This window comes from Bubalus bubalis, chromosome 2 (genome assembly GCF_019923935.1).
Source record: "Bubalus bubalis isolate 160015118507 breed Murrah chromosome 2, NDDB_SH_1, whole genome shotgun sequence".
In the NCBI taxonomy this organism is placed as follows: Eukaryota; Metazoa; Chordata; class Mammalia; order Artiodactyla; family Bovidae; genus Bubalus; species Bubalus bubalis.
In genome coordinates, this window is record NC_059158.1 from 34,734,379 (window position 1) to 34,761,058 (window position 26,680).

Sequence of the window (26,680 nt, forward strand, 5' to 3'; positions counted from 1 at the left end):
GAAAAAAAAACCCACAAAATATCCATGGGTAAATTGTGGTATATTCATACAATGTAATACTACACAAACCCAACTATATACAACAGAATGGATGACACTCACAAAGACAATATTGAATGAATGAAGCCAGACTCAAGTATATACTGCATAATTTCAATTTTAGAAACTTCAAAAGTAAGTTAAATAGAAATCAGGACAGTTGTTATATAGGAGAGGGGAGAGGGACAGAGAACGACTGGGAGCACAAGCAAATGCGGCTTCTAGAGTTCTGATGTTTTTTGATCTGGGTTCTGTTTATACAAGTGGGTTTACTTTGTGAAAATCAGTCAAGTATACACTTAATTTACACACTTTATGTATATCAAGGTTTAGATGAGAAAGAAAAAGGGAAACCTACTGGATTCCAGATTTCAGAAGAAGCAGAAATAATCATAATTATATGATAAAAATTGTAATTTAAAAATTACTAAAAGGTATGTGGAGTCTAAAGTAGGACACAAATGAACTGTCTATAAAACAGAAGCAGACTTACAAAACAGAGAACAGACCTGTGGTTGCCAAGGGCAGCAGGGAGGGATGCATTGGGAGTTTGCAATTAGCAGATACAAACTATTACAATACATAGAATGGATAAACAACACAGTCCTTCTGTAAAGCACAGAGAACTATATCAATATCCTGTGATAAACTATGATGGAAAAAATATGAAAAAGAATTTTATATATATATATGTGTCTTAAAGAATCACTTTGCTGTATGGCAGAAATTAACACACTGTAAATCAACTATACTTCAACAGGGCTTCCCTGGTAGCTCAATGGTGAACAATCCGCCTGGCAATGTGGGAGACACAGGTTCAATCCCTGGTTGGTCAGAAGCAGCTAGGACCTTGTGCCACAACTACTGAGCCTGTGCTCTAGAGTCTAGGAACCACAACTACTGAAGCCCACGCGCCTTAGATCCTGTGCTCTGTAACAAGAGAAGCTACCGCAGCCTGTGTACCGCAACTGTAGAGTAGCCCCCACTGGCCGCAACTAAAGAGCCCACACAGTAACAAACCCAGCCTGGTCAAAAATTTTAAAAAACTACATTTCAACAAAATGCATTTTAAAAAATAAATAAAAATCACTAAAAGGTACATAAGTGAAGACCTAAAAAATGGTGAAATGTTTATAGATGGGATGATTTAACACTAAGATACTATCCTTTCTAAAAATGTGAATTCAGGGGCTTCCCAGGTAGTCCAGTGGCTAAGACTCTGAGCTCCCAATTCAGGGGACCCAGGTCTGATCCCTGGTCAGGGAACTAGATCCCACATGTCGCAACTAAGACCCAGTGCATCTAACTAAATAAATATGTTTAAAAAATAAATAAAAATGTGAATTCAATGTAACTTCCAGAATTTCTTGAGGAATTCAACTAATGCATTCTAAAACATATACCAAACAATAAAGGTCCATAAATAGCCAAGACAATTTTGAAAAACAAAAGTAGAGGGGAGTCCTTATCAAATATTATAACATACCACAAACTAATAAAAACAATGTGTTTCTGAAGCAAAAGGAGACCCTAATGGGCTATTATAGAAACAACTGATATATGAGAAGTTGAGAAAAATGGATTATTAATAAATAATTGTTGGGAAAACTGACTCACTAAAAGATTAATAATTAAGGTGGCTTCCTACTTTAAATCAAATAAAATGGTAAACTCCATATAGTTGAAATACCTAAAAATAAGCTATAAGGCAAATTGAAGAAAATGTAGAAAATTGTCTTTAGGAACAGACATTTGGGTGAAATGAATGTCTAAAATGAGACTTAAAATGCACAAACCATAAGGTGAAAAATGGAAGGACTAAAAGAATTCGTTCAACAAAATACAGTATAAATAAAGTTAATGGATGACAGACCTGAGAAAAGATGTTTGAAGTGTCAAAAACAGACAAGGAACCAACAATTAGGATACAGAAGGAGACTTCTCCCCTGACAAAAAGGGCAGGAAATCCAATGGAAAATTGGGTGATTATAAATAAGCAAACTCATAAAAGTAGAAACTCAACTGGCTAACAAGTATATGAAAAAAAGCTCAACTTCAATTAGTAAATTGAGAAATATAAGTTAAAACAAGCCCCAAAATATAAAGTACACCTTTGTAGCCATTACATTTTAAAATTATCAGGTAATACCAATTGCTGGTGCGGATAGGGAGGAAATGGGAACTCTTGTGTACTGTCAGGGGTCAGGCAAATTGTTATAGCAATTCTGGAAACCAATTTGGCAATATTTAGTGAAACTAAGTATGTGTTTATACCCTATGATCTAGCAGTCCACTCCTGAAAATACTCAAGAGAAACCCTTGCATAGGTCCAAAAGAGGACTAATAAGGACATTCATCATATAAACAGAAGGGTCTGTAAACATAGTAGATCCATACCATAGATTGTGCTGCAATTAAAAGCAATCAACTGGGCTTCCCTGGTGGCTCAGTGGTAAAGAATCTGCCTGCCAATGCAGGGGACATGGGTTTGATCCCTGGCCCAGGAAGATCCCACATGCTGCAGAGCAACTAAGCCCATGCACCACAACTACTGAGCCTGTGGTCTAGAGCCAGGAAGCCGCAACCACTGAGCCCACATGCCCCAGCTACTGAGGCCTATGCACCCTAGAGCCTACTCTCCACAACAGGAGAAGCCTCTTCACTGAGAAGCTCATGCACCACAACTAGAGAGCAGCCCCCGCTCGCTGCAACTAGAGAAAAGCCCGCACAGCAATGAAGACACAGCACCCCCCCAAAAATAAATGATTTTTTTTAAAGCAGTCAATTACACATAAATACAGCTACATGGATAGATCTGTAAAACCACCAATGAAAGAAAATTAAAAAGAATGAGATCTATAGTACCATAACATGATCTTGTAATTAAGAAGCACAAGTTTAACATTGTTTCATGGCAAATTAATGCAGTTTATACTCAACTGCATCTTTTTAAAAAAAATTTATTGGAGTATAGGTGATGTACAAAGTTGTATTAGTTTCAGGTATACAGCAAAGTGAATCAGTTATACATGTATCAATACCTATATCCACTCTCTTTGATTTTTCTTCCATATAGGCCATAACAGAGTACTAAGTAGAGTTCCTGTGCTACACAGCACATTCTTGTCTTCTATTTTATATATGCTAATGCTAAGTCACTTCAGTCGTGTCCGACTCGGTGCGACGCCACAGACGGCAGCCCACTAGGCTCCTCTGTCCCTGGGATTCTCCAGGCAAGAATACTGGGGTGGGTTGCCATTTCCTTCTCCAATGCATGAAAGTGAAAAGTGAAAGGGAAGTTGCTTAGTCATGCCTGACTCTTAGCGACCCCATGGACTGCAGCCCACCAGGCCCCTCCATCCATGGGATTTTCCAGGCAAAAGTACTGGAGTGGGTTGCCACTGCCTTCTCCAATTTTATATATAGTAGTGTATATATGTCAGTTACAATCTCCCAACTTATTCCTCCCTTCCTTATCCCCTGGTAACCACAAGTTTGTTTTCTACATCAACTCTACTTCTGTTTTGTAGATAAGTTCATTTGTACCTCTTTTTTTTTTATTTCACACACAAAAAGATCAATTTTTTAAAAATTTCACATATCATGTATTTGTCTGTCTTACTTCACTCAGTATGACAATCTCTAGGTCCATCCATGCTGCTACAAATGGCATTATTTTGTTCTTTTTTATGGCTGAGTAATACTCCATTGTATATATGTACCACATCTTCTTTATCCATTCCTCTACTGATGGGCATTTAAGTTGCTTCCATGTCCTGGCTATTGTAAATAGTGCTGCAATGAACACTAGGGTGCATGTATCTTTTTGAATTATGGTTTTCTCTGGGTATATACCCCAGAAGTGGGATTGATGGGTTATATGGTAGTTCTATTTTTAGTTTTTTAAGGAACCTCCAAAACTGTTTTCCATAGCGGCTGTACCAATTTACATTCCCACCAACAGTGTACAAGGGTTCCCTTTTCTCCACATCCTCTCCAGCATTTTTATTTGGAGATTTTTTAGATGATGGCCCTTCTGACTGGTATGAGGGATACCTCATTGTATTTCTGATTTGCATTTCTCTACTAATTATTGATGTTGAACATCTTTTCACTTATATAATGTGTGCTTTTAAAACTCTAGCACAAGTTTTAAAAGGACACATTATATAAAAGCACACATTATATAAAAGCACAAGTTTTAAAAGTACACATTAAGTCAGAGAAAGACAAATACTGTATGTTATCACTTATATGTGGAATCTAAAATATAAACAAATGAATACAACAAAACTGTAACAGACTCAGATATAGAGAACAAACTAGTTGTTACCGTGAGGAAAGGGAAGGAGAAGGGGCAAGTTAGAGGCAGGGGTTTCAGAGTTACAAACTATTGTGTATAAAATAAATAAATGGATACAGCACAGGGAAATATAGTCATTATTTTATAATAACTTTAAATGGAATATAACCTATAAAAATATTGAATCACTATGTTGTACACCTGAAACTAATATAATAGTAAATTGACTACACTTCAAAAAATAAATGAAAAAATGATAATTATCAAATAAAGTAACTAAATAAACAAAAATAATTAAAAGCACACGTACAAAGCAACACTGTACAATTTGTAAAGACATATACATGTTTAAGAAGATCTATGTAAGTGAATGCCAGAGGGTTTGTGGGGTAGGAAGGGAGTGAGGGGAATCACTATGAAGGGAAAAGGAGTAAAATAAGTCAAATAAAATGAGAGGCCTTGAGCAGCTCACTGATGACATCACCCTGTGAGTAGCTCAACTCTGTTTTTGAGGTCCCCTTAAAAAAGCTCACCCTTCTTATGAACCAAGTTATACATTAACCTACAAATAATGGAAGTGCTCAGTCAGCCTTCTACTGATAACTTTAACCTGCCCTAGTTATGCTTAAGGAGAAACTTGATTTTACAGATTTCACAGCTTCTCAATATCCATATACCTGGAAAGATAAGAGAATTTGTATATCCTTCCATGTGAGTCCTTGAGATTCATTCCCGTTGTAGGTTAAGTTTCCTTTCATTGAATCCAAGAAGGAGCAGTGTGACCAAGCAAAGCAGGTTCCAAAGGCAGGAAGCAGAAGCAATACTGATGCTATGGAAGTACCTTTCTCAACAGTCCCTTCTGTTGTTGTAGGCCCTTGGGGAAACCCTTCAATGCAGGTGGTTGGCAACAAGTCTGCTGAGATAGGCTGATTTTGGAGCTTTTGTAGTCTCTCTTGCACAGCACTGGTCAGGTCTAGATAAGCCTCATCAATGCTGCCACGTTCCATTACAGCAAAACGAGACATTACCTCCATCACTTCCATACTGGCTTCCCGGTACCTAAGAGCATGACAGCATAATATACTCACATACATACAGACCAAGGAAAGGATGCTCTTTTGCAGTAGCTGGTGTTCCTTCATAGACTTGAGTAAATTACTCCAAGGTATTTTTACAAATACTTGAAAAACTTAGTGTGTATATATACATATATATATGTTTCTGCAAATCATATTTTTATTTTTATAATGTGGCATCTCAAGTTAACTATTAAAATAATTTTAAATTATCCAGGTCTTAATAACTTTCTGGTCTATAAACATATTCTTAAATTTTTTAAAACTGCCTTTGTTCATTACTTGATGAAGATTTTAAGGGTAAAATAAATGATCCAGTATAAAGTTGGTGGCATGTGGCTTTTCAAAATCACACTCTGAAGTCAACTATATTTCTGGGACATGACACTGTCTTTCCCAGCCAGCATAAAATTCTATTCAATGCAATGTAACATATGTCCATTAGCTAAATTAATTCTACTTTAGAGTAATAGTTTTAATCTTCAGTTAAATCTGTCTTCTTTTCTGGCAATAATTCCAATGCGAGGTTGGCTATGACACTCCACTTTTAGACTTCTGATAGGTGAGTTCAGGAATATCTCAAGTCCCAAGTCAAAGCATGATCCCTACACACACCACCACACACAGTATAGTATACTGTGAGAATGTGGGGATCTGAAAAAAAGTTGAATCCTGTCTTCTACTTCTTAGCTGTGTGAAATTAAATTATTTAACCTCTCTAAACTTGCCTCTCATCTGTGTGTGTGTGTAGGAATGAGTGGGGAGGGGTGGGGTGGATAATACTAGAATTTACCTTATAACGATGTGAAATTTAAGAGACACTGCCAATGAAAAATTTCACACTTTTGGCCTGAGAACATGGGAACTGGTATTAAGTTTTAATTACAATAACCAATTTTTAAACATTTAAGGAACTGAAAAGGTATTAAGGGTAGACATCATTATAGGTTATAATGATTCTCAACTGTTCCTAAAATATAATATTAAAATCTGTTTTCATTTCACACTGAAAAGTTGGCTGACTGAAAGGAACCTTTTCAGATGTCATTTACACAAAACAAATTAGAAAACATCAGTTCCTAGCCTCATGAAATGATTCCAACTCCTCCACTCCCCTTAAACCATCTTCTCTTCTTACTTGGTGAGGTTAGCTTTTCCATGGAGCTCACGAATTTGTGCCAGTAGAAGATCTGGACATAACTTCTTAGCATCATCTGCCCACATGTTTCTAGTGACCCCAAATGCACGAGCTTCATAACTTACTGCAACTATTCTAAGGTTAGGAAAAAAGGGGGAGCAAAAACATTACATGATCATAAGCAAAAGTAATTAAAATTCAGCATGATGAATAGGTTATAAACATAATAGAAACTTTTTGATCACAGATGCTACTATTTTTTGGCCATGGAGCAAAAATATTACATGATCATAAAAATTTCACATGATCATAAAATTTCACGACAACTAGGTTATAAACATAATGGTAGAAACTTTTTGGCCACTGATGCTACTATTTTTTTTAAACTTTTTGGCCACACAACAGCATATGGGATCTTAGTTCCCTGACCAGGGATGGAACCCATACCCTCTGGAATGAAGTCTTAACCTCTGGACTGCCAGGAAGTCCCATTGATACTACTATTCATTCTCAAACACAGCAGTTCAGAACTCTCAAAAACAGGACCTAGCATAGTGCCATGTATTCTCAGAAATTAAAACCGTAGTTTAGAGTTATAAGAATAACTACGATACATACCCACCACCCTTCCATGATGCGTACTGTACAACTGCACAAGGTTTATTCCTCAAATAAGGATTTTGCCGCTGTTCCACTTGAACGAAAAAACAGTCCATGTCCACTAGAGCAACTACCCGGTCTCTTCCATCAGTCATTTTTCTGTAAGACAATATATTATGAACAGTTAGAAAGGATATTGAATCTAAATCACCAAAGAATTTCCATTCTTTCATTGTCGAATTACCATAAGCATGGGAGCATGGAAACTAACAAGAATGAAACAGGCATGTTCATATACTGCTGGCAGGAGAATAACAAATTGATACAACTTTAGAAGGATAATAACATTAAAAGCTTTTAAAAAAATACCCATTTCCCCAACAAAGAACTGAACACTTTACAAAAGATATTCAGATAGTCAACAGGCACATGAAAATGGGCTCAATGTCATTCAGATCAGTCGCTCAGTCTTGTCCGACTCTTTGCGACCCCATGAATCGCAGCACGCCAGGCCTCCCTGTCCATCACCAACTCCCGGAGTTCACTCAGACTCACGTCTGAGTCAGTGATGCCATCCAGCCATCTCATCCTCTGTCGTCCCCTTCTCCTCTTGCCCCCAATCCCTTCCAGCATCAGAGTCTCTTCCAATGAGTCAACTCTTCGCATGAGGTGGCCAAAGTACTGGAGTTTCAGCTTTAGCATCATTCCTTAGAAAGAAATCCCAGGGCTGATCTCCTTCAGAATGGACTGGTTGGATCTCCTTGCAGTCCAAGGGACTCTCAAGAGTCTTCTCCAACACCACACTTCAAAAGCATCAATTCTTCGGCACTCAGCCTTCTTCACAGTCCAACTCTCACATCCATACAGGACCACTGGAAAAACCATAGCCTTGACTAGACGGACCTTTGTTGGCAAAGTAATGTCTCTGCTTTTGAATATGCTATCTAGGTTGGTCATAACTTTCCTTCCAAGGAGTAAGCATCTTTTAATTTCATGGCTACAGTCACCATCTGCAGTGATTTTAGAGCCCAAAAAATAAAGTCTGACACTGTTTCCACTGTTTCCCCATCTATTTCCCATGAAGTGGTGGGACTGGATGCCATGATCTTCGTTTTCTGAATGTTGAGCTTTAAGCCAACTTTTTCACTCTCCACTTTCACTTTCGTCAAGAGGCTTTTTAGTTCCTCTTCACTTTCTGCCATAAGGGTGGTGTCATCTGCATATCTGAGGTTATTGATATTTCTCCCGGCAATCTTGATTCCAGCTTGTGTTTCTTCCAGCCCAGCGTTTTTCATGATGTACTCTGCATATAAGTTAAATAAAGCAGGGTGACAATATACAGCCTTGATGTACTCCTTTTCCTATTTGGAACCAGTCTGTTGTTCCATGTCCAGTTCTAACTGTTGCTTCCTGACCTGCATACAAATTTCTCAAGAGGCAGATCAGGTGGTCTGGTATTCCCATCTCTTTCAGAATTTTCCAGTTTATTGTGATCCACACAGTCAAAGGCTTTGGCCTAGTCAATAAAGCAGAAATAGATGTTTTTCTGGAACTTGCTTGCTTTTTCCATGATCCAGTGGATGTTGGCAATTTGATCTCTGGTTCCGCTGCCTTTTCAGTGTCATTAGGCATAGGGAAATGCAAATTACATGTACATCAATGCAAACTGCATGTACAAATGCAAATTACAGTGTACATCAATGGTGGGATAAAGCCAACAGTTAATCTAATGGACAGACAAATTTCAAATATAAGTTCAGGGTAAAGAGAAGCACAAAATAATATATAGTGTCAAAGCATTCATGTGAATTTTAAAACTCTTTATTTTGAAAAACTTTTATACTTACAGAAAAGTTGCAAACATAGTAGGGTTCTCCATACCCAGTTTCCCCTAATGCTACATTTTACACAGCACAATTATCGATACTAAAAAATGAACATTAGTATAATATTCACACTACAAACTTTACTTGAATTTTACCAGTTACTCCCATTAATGTCCATTTTTGGCTCCAGAATCCAGCTTAAGATCCAGTCTTAGTCATCACATCTCCTTAGTCTTCTCCAATCAGTGCCATTTCATGTTTCTCATGACCGTGACAGTTTCAAAGGGAACTACTCAGTTGCTTTGAGAACATCTCTCAATTTAGGTTTGTCTGATGTTGTCCCCCCTTTTTTTAAATAAATTCCTTAAAAAAAAATTTGTATTTATTTTTGGCTGTGCTGGGTCTTCACTGTTGCTTGTGCTCTTCTCTAGTTGTTGAGTGGGGGCTACTGTCTAGTTGCAATGCGCAGGCTTCGCACTGCAGTGCTTCTCTTGTTGCATGGACTTTAGAAGCAGCGACTTCTGGGCTCTAGAACACCAGCCTAATTGCTCTGAGGCATGTGGGATCTTCCTGGGTCAGGGATCAAACCTGTGTCTCCTGCATTGGCAGGTAGCTTCGTTACAATGGAGCCATCAGGGAAGCCCTGATGTTTTCTCTTGATAAGACTGAGGTTATGCATTCCAGGCAAGAACACTGTGGAAGTGTTCTGCTTTTCTCAAGTCATGTATCATGTTTGGAGGTACATGATGTCACTATGTCTTAATACTAGTGATGGTAAACATATCATTGAATAGTGACAGTGTTTGCTACGTTTCTCACTGTAGTTACTATTTTTTCCTTTCTTAGAAGAGATACTTTGAGACTATGCACATACCCCATTTCTCTTCAAATTTTGAACTTCTGAGCACCCATCAGTGGATCTCGCCTGTAACAATTACTTTGTAGTGTTCTAATGCTGATTTTCTATCTATTCATGTTCAACTTTTGAAGACAAAAAGAAGACAAAAAAAAGAAAATACTACATACTATTTGTAGACAGACATACGTAAAGGTATGGATGCTAGATTGAAAGAACAAACCTTATAAACTGTTGACAGAGGCTAATGTTTTCATTTAACATTGTTAGAAATCTGAAAGAAGGCTTTAGTAAACGAAAGCAGTGGCTCTCAAACTTTACTACAGATTGGAATAACCTAGGAACCTTTAAACACTATTGATTTCTGGCTTCTACTACCAGACATCTAACTTAATCAGTATGGGTGTGACATGGGCATCGCAATTTTTAAAAGTCTCTAACGCGCAGCAGAGATTGGAAACCACTGACCTAATGTAAACAAGATATTTGTGGAGATACCAGTAATTCATGATTTAAATATGAAAGAACACAGGTTTTACAGTTGAGTAAGCACTCAACTGTATTTTTTTTTTTAAGTGTCAAAAATTAACATTCACCTTGAAAAAAGTGTCATGCTACTACAAAGCTTAAAGATTAGGGGGAAAAATGATGACTTCAAAAAATCAGAGTAGTCAAGGCATTGCTGTTGTTGCTGTTAAGTCGCTTCAGTCGTGTCCAGACTCGGCAACCCCATAGACGGCAGCCCACCAGGCCCCCCCGTCCCTGGGACTCTCCAGGCAAGAACACTGGAGTGGGTTGCCATTTCCTCCTCCAATGCATGAAAGTGAAAAGTGAAATTGAAGTCGCTCAGTCGTGTCCGACTCTTAGCCACCCCATGGACTGCAGACTACCAGGCTCCTCCGTCCATGGGATTTTCCAGGCAAGAGTACTGGAGTGGGGTGCCATTGCTTTCCCCGAGTCAAGGCATTAATTCCTTACAAATTCCACTCACTGAAAACAGGCAGAATGTAATACTTTAAACCATAACATACCAGAAATCACTTTGCCCTGAAGTGGCTTTTGTGTAGTCTTCGAATAGATTAATATTGATTAAAAAATAGCAAATGCATTGTCTCATACACACACAGATCTACATTGGATTAAAAATAGTAAATGCATTGTCTCACACACACACAGACTTACATCGGATTAAAAACAGTAAATGCAATGCCTCTCTCTCTCACACACACACATATACACACACAGACTTACATCCTATTAAAAATAGTAAATGCATTGTCTCACACACACACCCCTAAGTACCATATTAGATACAAATACTAGAAGTGGAGTAGGAACAGGGAGCAGTGATTTAAGTACAGCAAACATTTCCTAAATATTCAAACACCAAAAATGGATATTTAGATTTTAACTCTTTTAGTTTTCAGTTTACGTATTTTGCTGGAGAAAGCAACAGCTTTTTAAAGATAAAAAGTGAAACACACTCTATGTTAAAACTTTCCTTTGGGAATAAGGATTAGGCTACACCTCAAATGACCAAACACCTCAAATGACCAAAACTGTACAAACCTTCGGTATTTGCAATTCCTCATCTTTAACGATCTCGATTTACCAAGATCTGTACAAAACACATTTAGTGCCTATCAGGTGATAACACAGCCAAGGAAAACAAGTACAAGTGAAGAGGGAAGTTTAAGAGCTACCATTTTTCCCCACAAGAAAAATTCTCTTAAAAGGCAATACGAGGGCCTTTTCTGTAAGCAACGCTTTCTACTTCATTGCAATTTTGGTCCAATGTTGTCCTCAATCACTGCTATATTATACAACCAATAGCCAAGGCAACATGAAAAGTCTAAAAACAGAGATACCGAACGGTTCTAAATTCTCTTACCAATGTGACGACACTTGGCAAAACCGCCACCCGCGGACGCCGTCGAGACTGGGCTAGGTGTCCACTGGAAGGACGTTAAAGCGGTCTTGAATATTTGTCCCCTTTCTGGGAACGGATCAGTCGGTTTCGAGGCAGATTTGTTCCCCGTAACGACGGAGAAAAGAACCGAGAGTCGCAGACGGCTCTCGCCTAGGCAGCTGCCAGCGCAGTCGGGCGGGTCCAGCCTTGGCCAGCGCGACCGGCACTCCGCCTTCCTGACAATCGCACAGCGCGCGCGCCGCCGGGGACCGTTGACGCGCCTGCGTACCACGGCCCCAAAGTCTCTCGCTCCGCCCACCAAGGAGCAACCGTCATAAGGGAGCCGCCACTTCCGCGGGCGCATGCGCACTGGCACGTCGGGCGCGTGCGCAGCGCCGGCTCTTTCCCGGCTGGATCTTCGGCGGCTCACGCTCCTCCTCCTGTTCCTCACCGCCCCGCCTCGGCCCGCAGCGGCCCGGTACCAGCGTGTGGTCCAGCCAACGGAGCCGTCCGTGCCTCGTGCTCCCAGGACTGCGGTGCTGCGCGCTCGTGGTGCGTGGCACTACTCATGGCGATGGATCGAGTGAACGCGTTGTGCGAGCAGCTGGTTAAAGCGGTGACGATCATGATGGACCCCAGCTCCACCCAGCGTTACCGGCTAGAAGCCCTCAAGGTATCTGAGTTCTGGCGACCCGGGCTTGCCCCGAGACCCTCCCCCAGCCTCAGCCGTCCCGGCGCAGCCCACGACGCTGGCCGTCTCCCGCCCACGCGGCCCCTGGACCTCCGTCCCAACCCTGGGGGGCCCTCCCCCTTGCAGCTCTCCGCGCCTCTTCCCACTCCCCGCCTTCTTTGCTCGCCGCGCCTACCCTTTTCCCGGGACGCTCTGGTCCCTGCTTCTGTAGCCGTCTCTTCTCACCGACACTCCCCACTGCCCTCTCCTCCCCCTCTCCCCGCTTCTGTGTACTCTTCTCCGCACCACGATCCCCTCCACAGCTGGCTGAACCCACTTTATTCCCCTAACCCCCACATTCCTGCATCCCATCTCCTTCCCGTGGAGCACGTGTCCAACCCGTCCCCAACATCGGCCACATTCTTTATAGTCTCCCTCACTAAACGTTTTCCTGCTGACACACTCTCCTGACTCGCCCTAACCGAGCTCCAGCCTCTCTTAGTGCCCTTTTACTTACATCCCTACACTTGTCCCTAACCCACTTCTGTGTCTTGGATATTTCTGGCTTAATTCTCAACCCCCCACCCCCATGTTTTTTACTGTGTGATATTCTTAGACTATTTTGCGCAAAGGTGAACTTCTACCACTTATTTTGCATTTTAGCAAGGGGTTTTTGGTTTCCTGAAAGTAGTTTTCTTGACTGCCAGATTCTCTACTACTGAGACTGATTCTTGTGTAAATTGGGAAAGCTAACACAAAACAAATGGGGATGCTGATACGATTTGAGTTTATTCCCCCATCAAACAATGTATGTGGGCAATGAGAAATGACCACTGGAACAGTACTGTGTGTGTTTTAAGAGATGTAATTTCATGAAGTAGAGTGAGCATCACTTGGAGGAAGTTTTACAATGTATAGATGTATGCCATAGGATTTGGAATCAGAAGTATTTGGGTTCTGTTTGTTGTTTTACTATGAAATAGCATAAGTAGAATGCTATAATGATCTTGTGTATACCTATCACCTAAACTCAGCAGTTGTAAAGACTTTTCCACATTTGCTTTATTCCTCCCCCAACCAAAGGTTTTTAACCCTAGTATTTGTCATTTCACCCCCATGTGCTTCTCGGGTTTATCGCTAACAGTTTTTTACTCATATAGGTCACATTATTTATTTTTTCCAACACTAATTGGCCATTGCACTGGAACTATCAAAGTGAAAATAATCCTTTATATAATATTTATCTAAATTTTGCCACTTAAAACAATAGCTCAGGTTGGAGTTTTGTTTTTTTCCTAGTCCTACTTTCTCTTGGCTCCTAAGGGAAACACTAACTTTTCTTTTTTTCAGTTTTGTGAGGAGTTTAAAGAAAAGTGCCCTGTCTGTGTCCCCTGTGGTTTGCGGTTGGCTGAGAAAACACAAATTGCCATCGTCAGACATTTTGGCCTTCAGATCCTGGAACACGTTGTCAAGTATGTGAGAGAGCAAATCTTTATTTCTTATATTATTCTTAGAGATAGTCTTTAGGTGAGTAGAAAAGAGCAATCTCCAGGCAGAAAGAAATGCTTCCTAGAGGTCATCACAGCCTATTGGGAGCTCTCATACAGAACTTAACCTTTCCCTAGTTTCTTCATCTGTGTAAAGTGCATGGTACATACTAAGCACTCTGCAAATATTAGCTCACATCACTTAGCGTTTATTGAGCTCCTAATATATGCCCACCAACCTCAGAGTCTTTTTATAATAATGTGGTGTACAGGTAAATAAATACCTATAATAATGTGGTGTACAGGTAAATAAATACCTTATTTACAGGTAAATAAATACCTGTAAATAAATACAGCTAAATAAATAAATACCTGACTAGACACTAGAAAGACACTGCCTTTATTTTTCCTTAAGTTTTGAGTGTGCATGGCAGGATTCTAACCAGGATTATATGAGAATGACTAAAAACCTATTCTAACTTGAGTCTCCTACCCCTACTGCGTATCTGAAGAATCCATCAGCTTTTAAGATTTAGTCACAGTTTTTCTGGAATTGTGCTGTTATTACCTTCTAAGCCTAAAATGGTTAGATAGCATCACTGACTCAGTGGGCGTGAATTTGAGCAAACTCCAGGAGATGAAGGACAGGGAAACCTGGTGTGCTGCAGTCCATGGAGTTGCAAAGAGTCAGACACAACTTAGTGACTGAACAAAGCAAGTCTAGAAAGGGAGTCAGTACTATCAGATTCTAGTTTCTGAAAACCAACTACATTGTTGTAGTTGTCCCAGATATGTATTTGCTTATGGTCTGTCAATAAAATCAAGGGGGAAAGCTCATCTGTGCACAGATCCTACCTGAATTCTAATTAATGGGTCACTGTCTATATTAAACTCTTTTTGCTTTTAGCATTTTGAATAAATGTGGACTGTTTCTGTCCATTTTTTGAAGGATACAAAATCCACAGTAGAATTTCTGAGTAAAATCACCAGCATAATTTTAACATAGGAATCAAAGCTAATCTGTCCTGAAGAGAAGGCTTCTAATGTTGCTCTGTTGACTTTATGCATTTTGGTGGCCAGATTTCGATGGAACAACATGTCTCGATTGGAGAAGGTCTATCTGAAGAACAGTGTCATGGAGCTGATCGCAAATGTAAGGAATGGTTGATTGGAAGACTTGGGTTTACAAGGTAGTTTAGACAAAGTGTGACTTTTCCAGTGTAGCATTTGTGTAAAAATTCACTGGTTCTACATAATATTAAATATTTATATAATATTAAATGTTACCTTCAAATTAAAAAGAACCACCATCACTGGAAATCACAGTTCATCCCATTTACTTGGTTTAATTAATCCTTTATGTGTTGACTTCTATTTTTTAGATTATGGAGACAGGGTAGAGATAAGTAAACATTTTTAACAAATGAATAAAAGTCTTAGATTAATCAGTTATAGATTAGATTTCACTTTGCTGTTTGTTTCCTTTTATTTTAAATTGAATTATTTTATGTTACTAGCAATAAAAAAATAGGCTAAATGAGTTTATTTTGGGAGTTTGACTATAACTGTACAAATTTAGAATCCACAGCCTTTATGTTCTTTTTAACAAAGGACATGAAAAGGGGAATTCATACCCCTTTCATCCCCAGAGTCTAGTGTCTTTGATGGAAAAAAAAATTCCCTTCAAAATTATTAACTTAGCTACCTAGGATTTATATTTTGTTAATTCTGGGGAGATGTGATAGAAATCTTAATCCATTAAACTTGATACCAGACTTGAGAAGAGAGTCCCAGTAATGGTCTTCCTGTGTTTTCTAAACCTAGAACTATTAGGAAAATATTCAGTTGCTCCTGAATCTCTCACTTTATCAGCCTTTCAATGTATTCCTTATTTCTATACTCTTCTACTCTGGCACTCATACAAAATGAAATAGTATGAAAGTCTCTTCAGTTTGTAAAGAAGAACAGTGATGTCTTCCTTGCTCCGTGTGACAGCCATTTTATTAGCTGATGCAACCCTCTGTTAAGCTTTAAGAGGGAAGAAGGATCAGTGAGAATGCAGGACAGGTGACTCAGACATGGAGAACAGGTTGGTTGGTTAAGTTTGAAAGTAGGCCTGCTCCTAAGTTTTCCACACTCTTACAGCCCAGTTTTTTCCTTTGAATTCAGTCTTGCAAACCTCTTGATGTCACTTATTCTTTTGCAGGGAACACTGAACATTTTGGAAGAGGAGAACCATATTAAAGATGTTCTGTCTCGAATTGTAGTAGAAATGATCAAGCGGGAGTGGCCACAGCACTGGCCTGACATGCTAGTAGAATTGGACACTCTCTCCAAACAAGGGGTATGCAGTACAGCTGTATCAGTTCAGGGTTTTGTTTTTGTTTGCTCGTCTGAGTTTTTCTGGTTTGTCTGTCCTGTCAGCAGAAAAGAGCCTTGGGTCATATTTATGATGCAAAACATGTTTTCACAATATTGTAAATCAACTATACATACCCCACTTTTAAAAAAAGCATATTTAACTACCTTCTTTCTGTTGGTGTAGGAAACGCAGACTGAATTAGTGATGTTCATTCTTTTGCGGCTGGCAGAGGATGTAGTGACCTTTCAGACACTACCCCCTCAAAGACGAAGGGATATCCAGCAAACATTAACCCAGAACATGGAAAGAATCTTCAGTTTTCTCCTTAACACACTTCAAGAAAATGTAAACAAGTACCAACAAGTGGTAAGGGATACCGATTATACCCCCCACCTTTCATCAAGTTCTGTTTTCTGATATGAGTGGGTTTGTGTGTGTTTTGAAGTTAATCCTGCAGCAAGGAACTAGGGTGTTCAGGTCAGTAAAAGAAAAGGCTGTTTTATAAGCAAAACAGAAAGATGACAGGAAAAACTGGAATTAATTTTCTAGGAGATTCAAGTCAGTGAGTTCCGAACATACTAGAAAAAACAATTCCCTTTTATTAGAAAAGAAAATTCCTGATTTAGTGTAAAAATGAAGCTAAATTTTTTAAAATTTAGTCAGTGCTTCTCAGTGGGAGGGCAATTTTGCCATCCAGGTTGTCACACCTAGGGGCTGCTGCTGACATCTAGTGGGTAGAGGCCAGGCATGCTGCTGAACATCCTATAGTGCCCAGAACAGTTTTCCATAATAAAGAATTATCTGACCCAAAATGTCAATAGGATTGAGGTTTCAGAATCCTAATCTAGACTCCTCATACATGTTTATTTCACACAAATAGCATTCATTAAGATTCATTATTTTTTCTGCCCTCAGCAGCTTCCTTAAGTTTATTTTGAGAGCTTTAGAATACTAACACAAATGATAAGACAAAGTATTGTTAGCTGTCAGGGTAGGGAGACACAATGAGTATCTAATATTATGCTATATACTTTTTCATGCTTTACATGTTATTTAATCCTCAAAAACAACCCTGAGTCAAAAACTATTGTCTTCGTATTATGGATGAAGAAACCAATTTTCAGAGAGTAATTATGGAAGATCCCCTGATTAATGATTGTGGGGAATTCAAGCCCCATCCTTTTTACTAGAATGGACTCTTTCCCCCAAAATAGCTCCCCAGGATTTTTCAAAAGAAAATATCAAAAGTATTTTAATTGAAAAAACCTATGTGTATTGAGGGTGAAAGAGGTATTATTTTTATTTTGCCCTAGGAGATTTAATCCCTAAGAGAAATGAACAAATTATGAATGCTTTGATGCCCTAGACATCTAGCCAGTATGCTAGAGCAGGGTGACACAAGTTAGAAAAACATCCACTGGTGTTTTTCTTGAGCCTCAGTTTCTGTTTTCTCCATCTGTTAAGCCAGGCTCCCAGGACCAGAGCATACCCAGGGACGTTTCTCGTACCTGCAGCTTCTTATTGGCTCGTAGTTCCTTCTCTGCTTCCATCCTTTCCCCTGCCCTGGGCAGTAGGCTGAATGGTGAACTAGGATGGGATGTGTAGGCTCACTCTCTCTGTCTGTCCCCCGGCCCTGCACTCGTTCCAGGGGCAGAATAGGATCCGAATGGGAATGCAGGCTTGTGGGAGTAGAGGGTCAAGGCTGGCCTGGGCTGTTGTTGCCTGGATCCCTTTTCCTTCTTGGGCAGCATCAGTAGATACTGGTGAAAGGGTTCTACTCATCTCTGTCCCATTAACACCCGTCTTTGATCACCGCTGGTGAAGGCTTAATACTAGTTCTTTGTTAGAAAAAATACCTTTTGAAAGTTGAAAAAAAGAATTATGAAACAAATCTTTTCTGATGCTGATGGTGGTAAGTTTTCAAGTACTTCAGGAGTTGCTACTCCTGCTTATAAAATTATAAATTGTTTAATATACTGAACAGACATTATTTTGGTCTATTTAGCATTTAATATTCTTTGTATATGTGGTTTTCCTACAGTTATGTCCATATATACATGGTCATAAATTGTACTACTCATTTTAATTTTGCTTCTTGCTTTCTTCCACTAACATTACATCATTTCAGTATACCTTTGCCAGTTATAATTTGTGTCTTTTAATATGGAAAAATTGCTAATACTTACATTTTAACTGTTTCTTTTCATCAATAGCAATGAAGCCTGCTTCCATTGTTCATTTGTTAGTTGTATTTCTTTGTGAACTGCGCTTTGAAACTGTCTTTTTGGATCTTAATGTTCTAATAAATTTATGTAAGCTCTTTAAATATTAACCTTCTGTCTTATTACTAAAACTAAAATAACCTGTCCTCTGGAGAATATCAGTTATGTGTTCTTAGTAAAGTTGTCTTCTGTTCCAAAATTAAAAGTTGAGTCTATTTGAAAATCGTTGTTTGAGGGCCTAGATTATGGGGGTGGAAAGTTATTACACAGCCTTTTGTTCATTAAAAACATTGGATCCTTATACTTCTTTTCTTTCAGAAGACAGATAATTCTCAGGAGTCAAAGGTAAGACCTCTCTGTTTAGCTGGAAGGAGGCTTTTTTTGAGACTTTTGGGTACGGGGATGCATACACCTGGTGGAGGGTGACCTCAGCCTTGTTTTGTTTTGTTTTGTTTGTTTTTGGCCATGCTGTGCGGCTTGTAGGAGCTTCAGTTCCCCTACCAGGGATCAAGCCCATGCCCTCAGTATCGAACCCACAGAGTTTTAACCACTGGACCACCAGGGAATTCCCTCAGCCTTGGTTTATTTGATCACTGAGCTATGGTGAAAGGGAGTTAAAATTATAATATCTGAGATTTCTTGAAGGACGTAAAATGACCACATATGCCCATGTGGTCTTATTGACGGATATTGAAGCACCATTGTCTGAGAAATGATTGTGTATCAGAAAAAAACCTTTGAGTTGCCTATCAGTAACTGTTGCGTGAGCAATTTTTTTTCCATTGTTTTCTTTTTAGAATTAGAAAACAGAAGGAGGTTGGGTATAACCACAGCTTTCTTGCCTGTTAGTGAGGACTTAACGGTTAAGAGTTACTTCTTTTCATGCAGGCCCAAGCAAACTGTCGAGTAGGAGTCGCGGCACTGAACACTCTGGCAGGCTACATTGACTGGGTGCCCATGAGTCACATTACTGCTGAGAACTGCAAACTCCTGGAGGTGCTGTGCCTGCTCCTGAATGAACAGGAGCTTCAGCTGGGGGCAGCGGAGTGTCTTCTCATCGCGGTCAGCAGGAAAGTAAGTTGCCACCTCAGGCTGACTCGGATCCTCAGCCTCCGAGGGATGCCTGTGTGTGCTCCACTCCATGCTGTGGTGAAAGGCATTTAAAGGGTTAGGTGTTTTGTTTCTTTTACTTGACTCCAGCCTTTTGCACAACAGTTTGCCGGTATTCTAGGAATCCACTGGCAGGATATACAGAGATGTATAGGGCTACGTGGGTCTTGAAACGTTTGTGGGTTTTGGTGCTTCACATTTAAAAAACTATATAAATGTCATGTTAAAACCCACATAGTATTATGTCAGAGAATCGTAGAAGGTGACTAAACTGACTTTATAGCTGATTTGGCTAACAAATGAGATCATGACTTTTCTCCATGAAGAATGTTATGTTTAGGTGTAATTTGCTTTCATATCATCATTATTACCCAGCATATTTAATTTTTATTCAATTATTTAATTGGAGTACCAACACATTTTAAAATACGTCTTATCCAGATTTCAATTTAAAGAGTTGACCTTTTTCCAGTGTTTAGTTAGCCCCAGGGCTATGTGAAAATTAGGAAGTCAGTATATTTGATTATATAGGCGTAGAAGTTGTTAGTACTTAGAAGTCTTTAGTAACATAGTTTGTATTACCTGTGTTTCCCTAAAATTGGGTCTAGGGCAAGTTGGAAGACCGGAAGCCCTTGATGGTCTTATTTGGAGATGTTGCCATGCATTATATACTCTCCGCTGCACAGTGAGTGTCTACTTTTCTATGTGATTTCTAATTTCTTTGTCATTTTTGTATCTTATTTGGATATATCCAAAGTTCCTGTCTGACTGTTGGCAGTCAGTCAACTGTTTTTTTGGGTTTTGTTTTAAGTTTGAGCTTTATTCTAAGGACAGTGTGAAGTTCTTATGGTTTATTTTGCTGTGTGTGTGTGTCTGTGTGTGTGTGTGTGTCTGTGTGTGTTGGCTATGCTGCATCTTCATTGCAGCGTGCAGGCTTCTCTGGCTGCAGTGTATGTGGGCTCTCTAGTCCAGGCACGCAGGCTTAGTTGGCATGAGGGATCTTAGTTCTCCAACCAGGAATGGAACCCATGTCCTCTGCATTGGAAGGCAGATTCTTAATCACAGGACCACCAGGAATGCCCTATGTTTTTAGAAGAAAAATCAGGCACTCTTAAAGGGACTGTTTAGCCTTTTTGAAGACCTTCTGCTGGAAATAAGTTGTGGCTGTTGATTTAGCACCCACTCGCATTCCACCAACCTGTAAACACATTCTAGGTCTTGAAATAATGGCTTGTGCTTATTTTCTTCTAATTGCTCTGGAAAATATTAAAGCGTTTCCTGATCTGTGTCTCTTAACCCAGGAGTCAGGTAGAACTGGATTCTAAGTGGTGCAGACTCACAGCACCCACTGTTCTTCCACACTCTTCACTTGTGGTGCCAAGGACAAATGAAAAGATGTTAAAACACATATATATCACTTGAACTCTCTCACTGTCCATTCTAACACAGATTTTATGATGGCTTTCTTTCCTGTGGATACTACAGGTCTGTTTTTCAGGAGGCTTGTTAATTAAATGAATACTGTGTCTTTTGGGTAGCCACTTTAGTTACTGTTTCCAAGTCCCATTTCTTAGTTCCCTAAAGATTATGACATTCCCACTGACGTATCCCATCTCCATTAGTGCCACTGGTACTGGTTAGTAAAGCTGTAATTCAAACCAGGTGGTCAGACTTGAGAGCCAGCACCAGAAACCGTGGTGCCACCTGCCTTTCAGCATCACTAGCACCTACCTAGGTCTTTCTTACCCCAAGGCCCATGCTTTTTGCATTATAGTGTACTGCCTCCATGGCTGCTGTCCACACCAGCCAGTCCTGATTAATTCTTGTTGGTGTGAAATCATTTTAGGTCAGGTTTTGCCACTAAAAAAAAATTCTCTTTTTAATTTAAAGAGATATTTGCACTCTAAAATAGCACCTAAGTGATTATTCATCTGAACTAATGACTTGGAGAAATGAGACACCAAGTTAATGTTTCTAATACAGTCTTTTAAAAAAAGACTTTATGTTTTTTGAGCAGTTTAAGGTTCACAGAAAAATTCAGGGGAAGGTACAGAGATTTCCCATATGCTCCCTGCCCTCACACATGCACAGCCTCTCCATTATAGACCTCCCCCCACAGCAGTGATACATTTGTTAGAGTTGATGAACTTCAGTTGAGTTCAGTCTTTCAGTCATGTCCAACTCTTTGTGACCCCATGGACTGCAGCACGCCAGGCCTCCCTGTCCATCACCAACTCCTGGAGCTTGCTCAAACTCATGTCCATTGAGTCATGATGCCATCCAACCATCTCATCCTCTGTCTTCCCTTTCTCCTCCTGCCCTCAATCTTTCCTAGCATCAGGGTCTTTTCAAATGAGTCTGTTCTTCGCATCAGGTGGCCAGAGTATTGGAGTTTCAGCTTCAGCATCAGTCCTTCTAATGAACATTCAGGACTGATTTCCTGTAGGATTGACTGGTTGGATCTCCTTGCAGTCCAAGGGACTCTCAAGAGTCTTCTCCAACACCACAGTTCAAAAGCACCAATTCTTCGGTGCTCAGCTTATACATGACTACTGGAAAAACCATAGCTTGAACTACATGGACCTTTGTCAGCAAAGTAGTGTCCTGCTTTTTAATATGCTGTCTAGGCTTGTCAAAGCTTTTCTTCTGAGGAGCAAGCATCTTTTAATTTCATGGCTGCAGTCACCATCTGCAGGGATTTTGGAGCTCAAGAAAATAAAGTATCTCACTGTTTCCATTTTTTCCCCATCTATTTACCATGAAGTGATGGGACCGGATGCCATGATCTTCGTTTTTTGAATGTTGAGTTTTAAGCCAGCTTTTTCACTCTCCTCTTTCACCTTCATCAAGAGGCTCTTTAGTTCCTCCTTGCTTTTTGCCAGAAGGGTGGTGTCATCTGCATTTCAGAGGTTATTGATATTTTTCCTGTCAGTCTTGACTCCAGCTTGTGCTTCATCCAGCCCAACATTTCACTTGATGTACTCTGCATATGAGTTAAATAAGCAGGGTGACAACATACAGGCTTGACGTACTCCTTTCCCAATTTGGAACCAGTCTGTTTGTTCCATGTCCGGCTCTAACTGTTGCCTCTTGACCTACATACAGGTTTCTCAGGAGGCAGGTAAGGTAGTCTGGTATTCCCATCTCTTTCAGAATTTTCCACAGTTTGTTATGATTCACACAGTCAAAGTCTCTGGCGTGGTCAGTAAAGCAGGAGTAGATGTTTTCTGGAACTCTCTTATTTTTTCTATGATCTGATGGATGTTACAACGGATGAGGAACTTACAGTGACACACAATGTGTTATACATTATGTTACACATATTATGTTCTACCTTTTATGGGTACATGCTGTGGGTTTCAGCGTTATCATTATAGTATCCTAAAGAGTTTCTTCACCGCCCTTAAAATCTTCTATGCTCTGCCTGTTCTTTCTTCTCCCACCCCAATCCCTGGCAACCACTGATCTTTTTACTTTCTCCATAATTTTGCCTTTTCTAAGATGTTGTATTAGAGAAGGAAATGGCAACCCATTCCAGTGTTCTTGCCTGGAGAATCCCAGGGATGGGCGAGCCTGGTGGGCTGCTGTCTATGGGGTCACACAGAGTTGGACACGACTGAAGTGATTTAGCAGCAGCAGTAGCAGGATGTTGTATTAGAGAAGGAAATGGCAACCCACTCCAGTACTCTTACCTGGAAAATCCCATGGACATAGGAGCCTGGTAGGCTACAGTCCACGGGGTTGCAAAGAGTCAGACATGACTGAGCAACTCCACTTTTTCACTTTCATACATTGGAGAAGGAAATGGCAACCCACTCTAGTCTTCTTGTCTGGAGAATCCCAGGGAAGGGGGAGCCTGGTGGGCTGCCGTCTGTGGGGTCGCACAGAGTCGGACACGACTGAAGCGACTTAGCAGCAGGATGTTGTATTGTTGTTGTTCAGTCACTGAGTCGTATCCGACTCTTTGTGACCCCATGGACTGCAGCACACCAGGGTTCCCTGCCCTTCACCAACTCCTAGATCTTGCTCAAACTCATATCCATCGAGTTGGTGATGCCATCCAACCATCTCACCCTCTGATGTCCCCTTTCCCTCCTGCCTTCAGTCTTTCCCAGCATCAGGGTCTTTTCTAATGAGTTGGCTCTTTGCATCAGGTAGCCAAAGTATTGGAGTTTCAGCTTCAGCATGAGGCCGTCCAATGAATATTCGGGGTTGATTTCCTTTAGGATTAACTGATTTGATCTCCTTGCAGTCCAAGGGACTGTCAAAAGTCTTGTGTGTTGCCTTTGCAAGTTGTTTTTTTCACTCGGGATCATGTATTTAGAGTTCCTCCATGTCTTTGATGACTTGTCAGCTCATTCCTTTTTACCACTGAATAACATTCTATTGTGTGGATGTACCAAAGTTTATCCATTCTCCTACTAAAGAGCATCTTGGTTGCTTCCAAGTTTCTGCAATTATGAATAAGGCTTCTGTGAATATCTATATGTAGATTTTTGTATAGAGATGTTTTCAGCTCCTTTGGGTAGTTACCAAGGAATGTGATTACTGAATCATATGGTAAGAGTATGTTTAGTTTTATAAGAAACTGTTAAACTGTCTTTCAAAGTGGCTGAACTATTTTGCATTCCCACCAGCAATGAATGAGAGTTCCTGTTGCTCTTTATCCTCCCCAGCATTTGGTGTTCTCAGAGTTACAAATTTTGGCCATTCTGATAGGTGTGTAATGCTATCATTTTTGTATTTGCAATTCCCTGATATCAACTTGATGGGGAGCTGCTTTTCTTATGTTTATTTCCAATCTGAGTATCTTCTTTGATCAGGTGTCTGTTGGCCCATTTTTTAATCAGAGTTTTTTTATTGGGTTTTAAGAGTTCTTGTGTATATTGTATAATAGTCTTTATCAAATATGTCTTTTGTAAATATTTTCGCCCAGCCTATCACTTATCTTTTCATTCTGTCTCTATAATAATTATTATTTATTTATCCTGGCTGTACTTGGACCTTCATTGCTGTGTGTGGGCTTTCTCTAGTTGTGGCAAGCAGGGGCTACTCTTCATTGCAATGCACAGGCTTCTCATTGCAGTGGTTTCTCTTGTTGCTTTGTAGCATATGGAATCTTCCCAGATCAGGGATTGAACTTTTATCCCCTGCCTTGGCAGGTGGATTCCCATCTACTGTAGCACCAGGGAAGTCCCTCATTCTCTTGAGTATAGTCCTTTTGATTTTGTCAGTGGTTTTAAGGAATTACTACATGCTTCCCTAGGGATCCAAGTCCTTCCTAGGTATCACTGTCTTTTCATGTAGTTTCTTATATGCATTGTTTTGTGGAGTCGTGCTTAGAGTTTACATTACTATTCCACAATACCCCAGTACCATATAATACCCCAAATTAGGGTGCCTCTTAAAGGATAAGATTGCATTGAACCCTCTTCCCCATCCATCTTTCAGTGTTTGGTAGGCAGTCTGGGGGTTGATTTTTTTTTATTATTCTTTTCAACAGTAACAATCACCTGAAATTTGAATACTGGAGCACAGACCACATACAGTCCATTCCAGGGGAATATCTGTGGTGCTCCTGATGTGCTGCTAATCTCACTGTTCTCTCGTCTCACAGGACCGCGGACGGAGGAGGCTTAGTCGAAAAACACTATGTCTTCCTGAAGAGACTCTGTCAGGTGCTGCGTGCCCTGGGCAACCAGCTGTGTGCATTGTTGGTGAGCACTTTGTGGAGGGTTTCAAGGCCATCTGAGGACAGGATTTAGAAAGTTGTATTTGTGTAAGGGGTAACACGTGCCCTTGACTTTAGCCTGAGGGAACATTGCCCTACAGATTATTTCCTATAATTCTGTAGATTAAATTATCTTAATTGAATTTGAATGATAGAGATTTATTTAATGTCAGTTATTAATATCTATAGTAAATATTCACATCTGTTATTCAATAAAATCAGTGTTGCTTCTCTTCATTTTGGAATTTGTAAAACTTCAGTCTACCGGTTGCCTTACCCTTTAAAGTCCTATTAGATCATGAAACATGGATTCGAATAAAGAACCCTTTTCCCAAATTAAAGGATATATTATTGAATCATTAAAAAAAAAATCTTTAGTCTGATTGACCTGAAAATAACTCTCTTACATGTTCAAAGATCGAATGTTGGTACAGACTTTTGTACTTGATATCAGTGCCTTTTTTGGTGGCTTGAATGGCTTGAGGGGATAGAAGTTTCAGGCGTAAGATGTGTACCATCAAGGGATTATTTAATAGGTTGAGTCACAGAAATGTGACTAGACCAGGTCTGAAGAAATAAGTGATTTCTGAAATGAATATTCTTTTTTTTTATTCATTTACTTGTGGCTGTGCTGGGTCTTCATTGCTGTGCAAGGGTCTTCTCTAGTTGCGGTGAGCAGGCTACTCTTCATTGCGGTGGTTTCTCTTGTTGCAGAGCACAGGCTCTAGGCGAGTGGGCTCAGTAGTTGCGGTGCACGGGTTTAGTTGCCCTGAGGCATGTAGAATCTTCTTGGACCAGGGATCAAACCTGTGTCCCCTGCACTGGCAGGTGGATTCTTAACCACTGAACCACCAGGAAGTCCATGAATGCTCTTTTGTTTTATTGTTTGATCACAGAATAGATTTTAATGATGATTGAGGTAAAGCAGCTTTTCTGGGGTTTTGCCCTTGAAATGATGTCTTCCTTAGGCCACAAGGAAGTATAATAAAGTCCTTTCAAAACTGAAAGTTTTGAGGAGATAAGTTGTCTTACTCCACTCTCCACCCTGACCTCCCCATCAGCATTTTAATATAGCGGCCTTTTTGTCCTACAGGGTGTGGATTCTGATGTACAAATACCAGCAAACTTTGGAAAATACCTGGAATCTTTTCTTGCTTTCACAACTCATCCAAGTCAGGTAAACTTTATGGCAATAACTAATCAAAATTTTAGTAAATTAAAATCAAGTGCTATGACCTGAAATAATCAGCAGCTCACATATAAAATGTGACTCTTAAGATCCTGGGGAATTACTCTAGTGGTATTTCATTAAGAGAATTGCTGCATCTTCTTCCCAAGTTAGCTTTTGCAG

At 39.9% G+C, this 26,680-nt stretch overlaps 2 protein-coding genes across 4 annotated transcripts in view; one reads left to right on the forward strand and one right to left on the reverse strand.

Moving 5' to 3' along the window:
* Positions 1-12,111, reverse strand: part of POLH (DNA polymerase eta) — a 29,536-nt gene extending 17,425 nt beyond the window's left edge. Inside the window, exons 1-4 of one of the 3 annotated variants that reach the window (XM_006069281.4) lie at positions 11,730-11,868; positions 7,175-7,315; positions 6,557-6,691; positions 5,184-5,401 (exon numbers count right to left, since the gene is read on the reverse strand). In XM_006069281.4, the coding sequence (XP_006069343.3) occupies positions 5,184-5,401; positions 6,557-6,691; positions 7,175-7,311 (490 nt within the window). In that variant the 5' untranslated portion in view covers positions 7,312-7,315; positions 11,730-11,868. Of the gene's footprint in view, positions 1-5,183; positions 5,402-6,556; positions 6,692-7,174; positions 7,316-11,729 lie in introns of those variants that run through there. The other 2 variants (XM_006069282.4, XM_044929583.2) reach the window with 2 other exon arrangements.
* Positions 12,112-12,284: 173 nt separating this feature from the next.
* The window catches only part of XPO5 (exportin 5), a 45,399-nt gene continuing 31,003 nt past the window's right edge, over positions 12,285-26,680 (forward strand). Inside the window, exons 1-10 of the mRNA XM_006069277.4 lie at positions 12,285-12,420; positions 13,768-13,889; positions 14,985-15,057; positions 16,111-16,248; positions 16,450-16,632; positions 18,807-18,833; positions 19,377-19,562; positions 20,207-20,283; positions 25,216-25,315; positions 26,423-26,506. Of these exons, the coding sequence (XP_006069339.1) occupies positions 12,316-12,420; positions 13,768-13,889; positions 14,985-15,057; positions 16,111-16,248; positions 16,450-16,632; positions 18,807-18,833; positions 19,377-19,562; positions 20,207-20,283; positions 25,216-25,315; positions 26,423-26,506 (1,095 nt within the window). The 5' untranslated portion in view covers positions 12,285-12,315. The remainder of the gene's footprint in view (positions 12,421-13,767; positions 13,890-14,984; positions 15,058-16,110; positions 16,249-16,449; positions 16,633-18,806; positions 18,834-19,376; positions 19,563-20,206; positions 20,284-25,215; positions 25,316-26,422; positions 26,507-26,680) is intronic.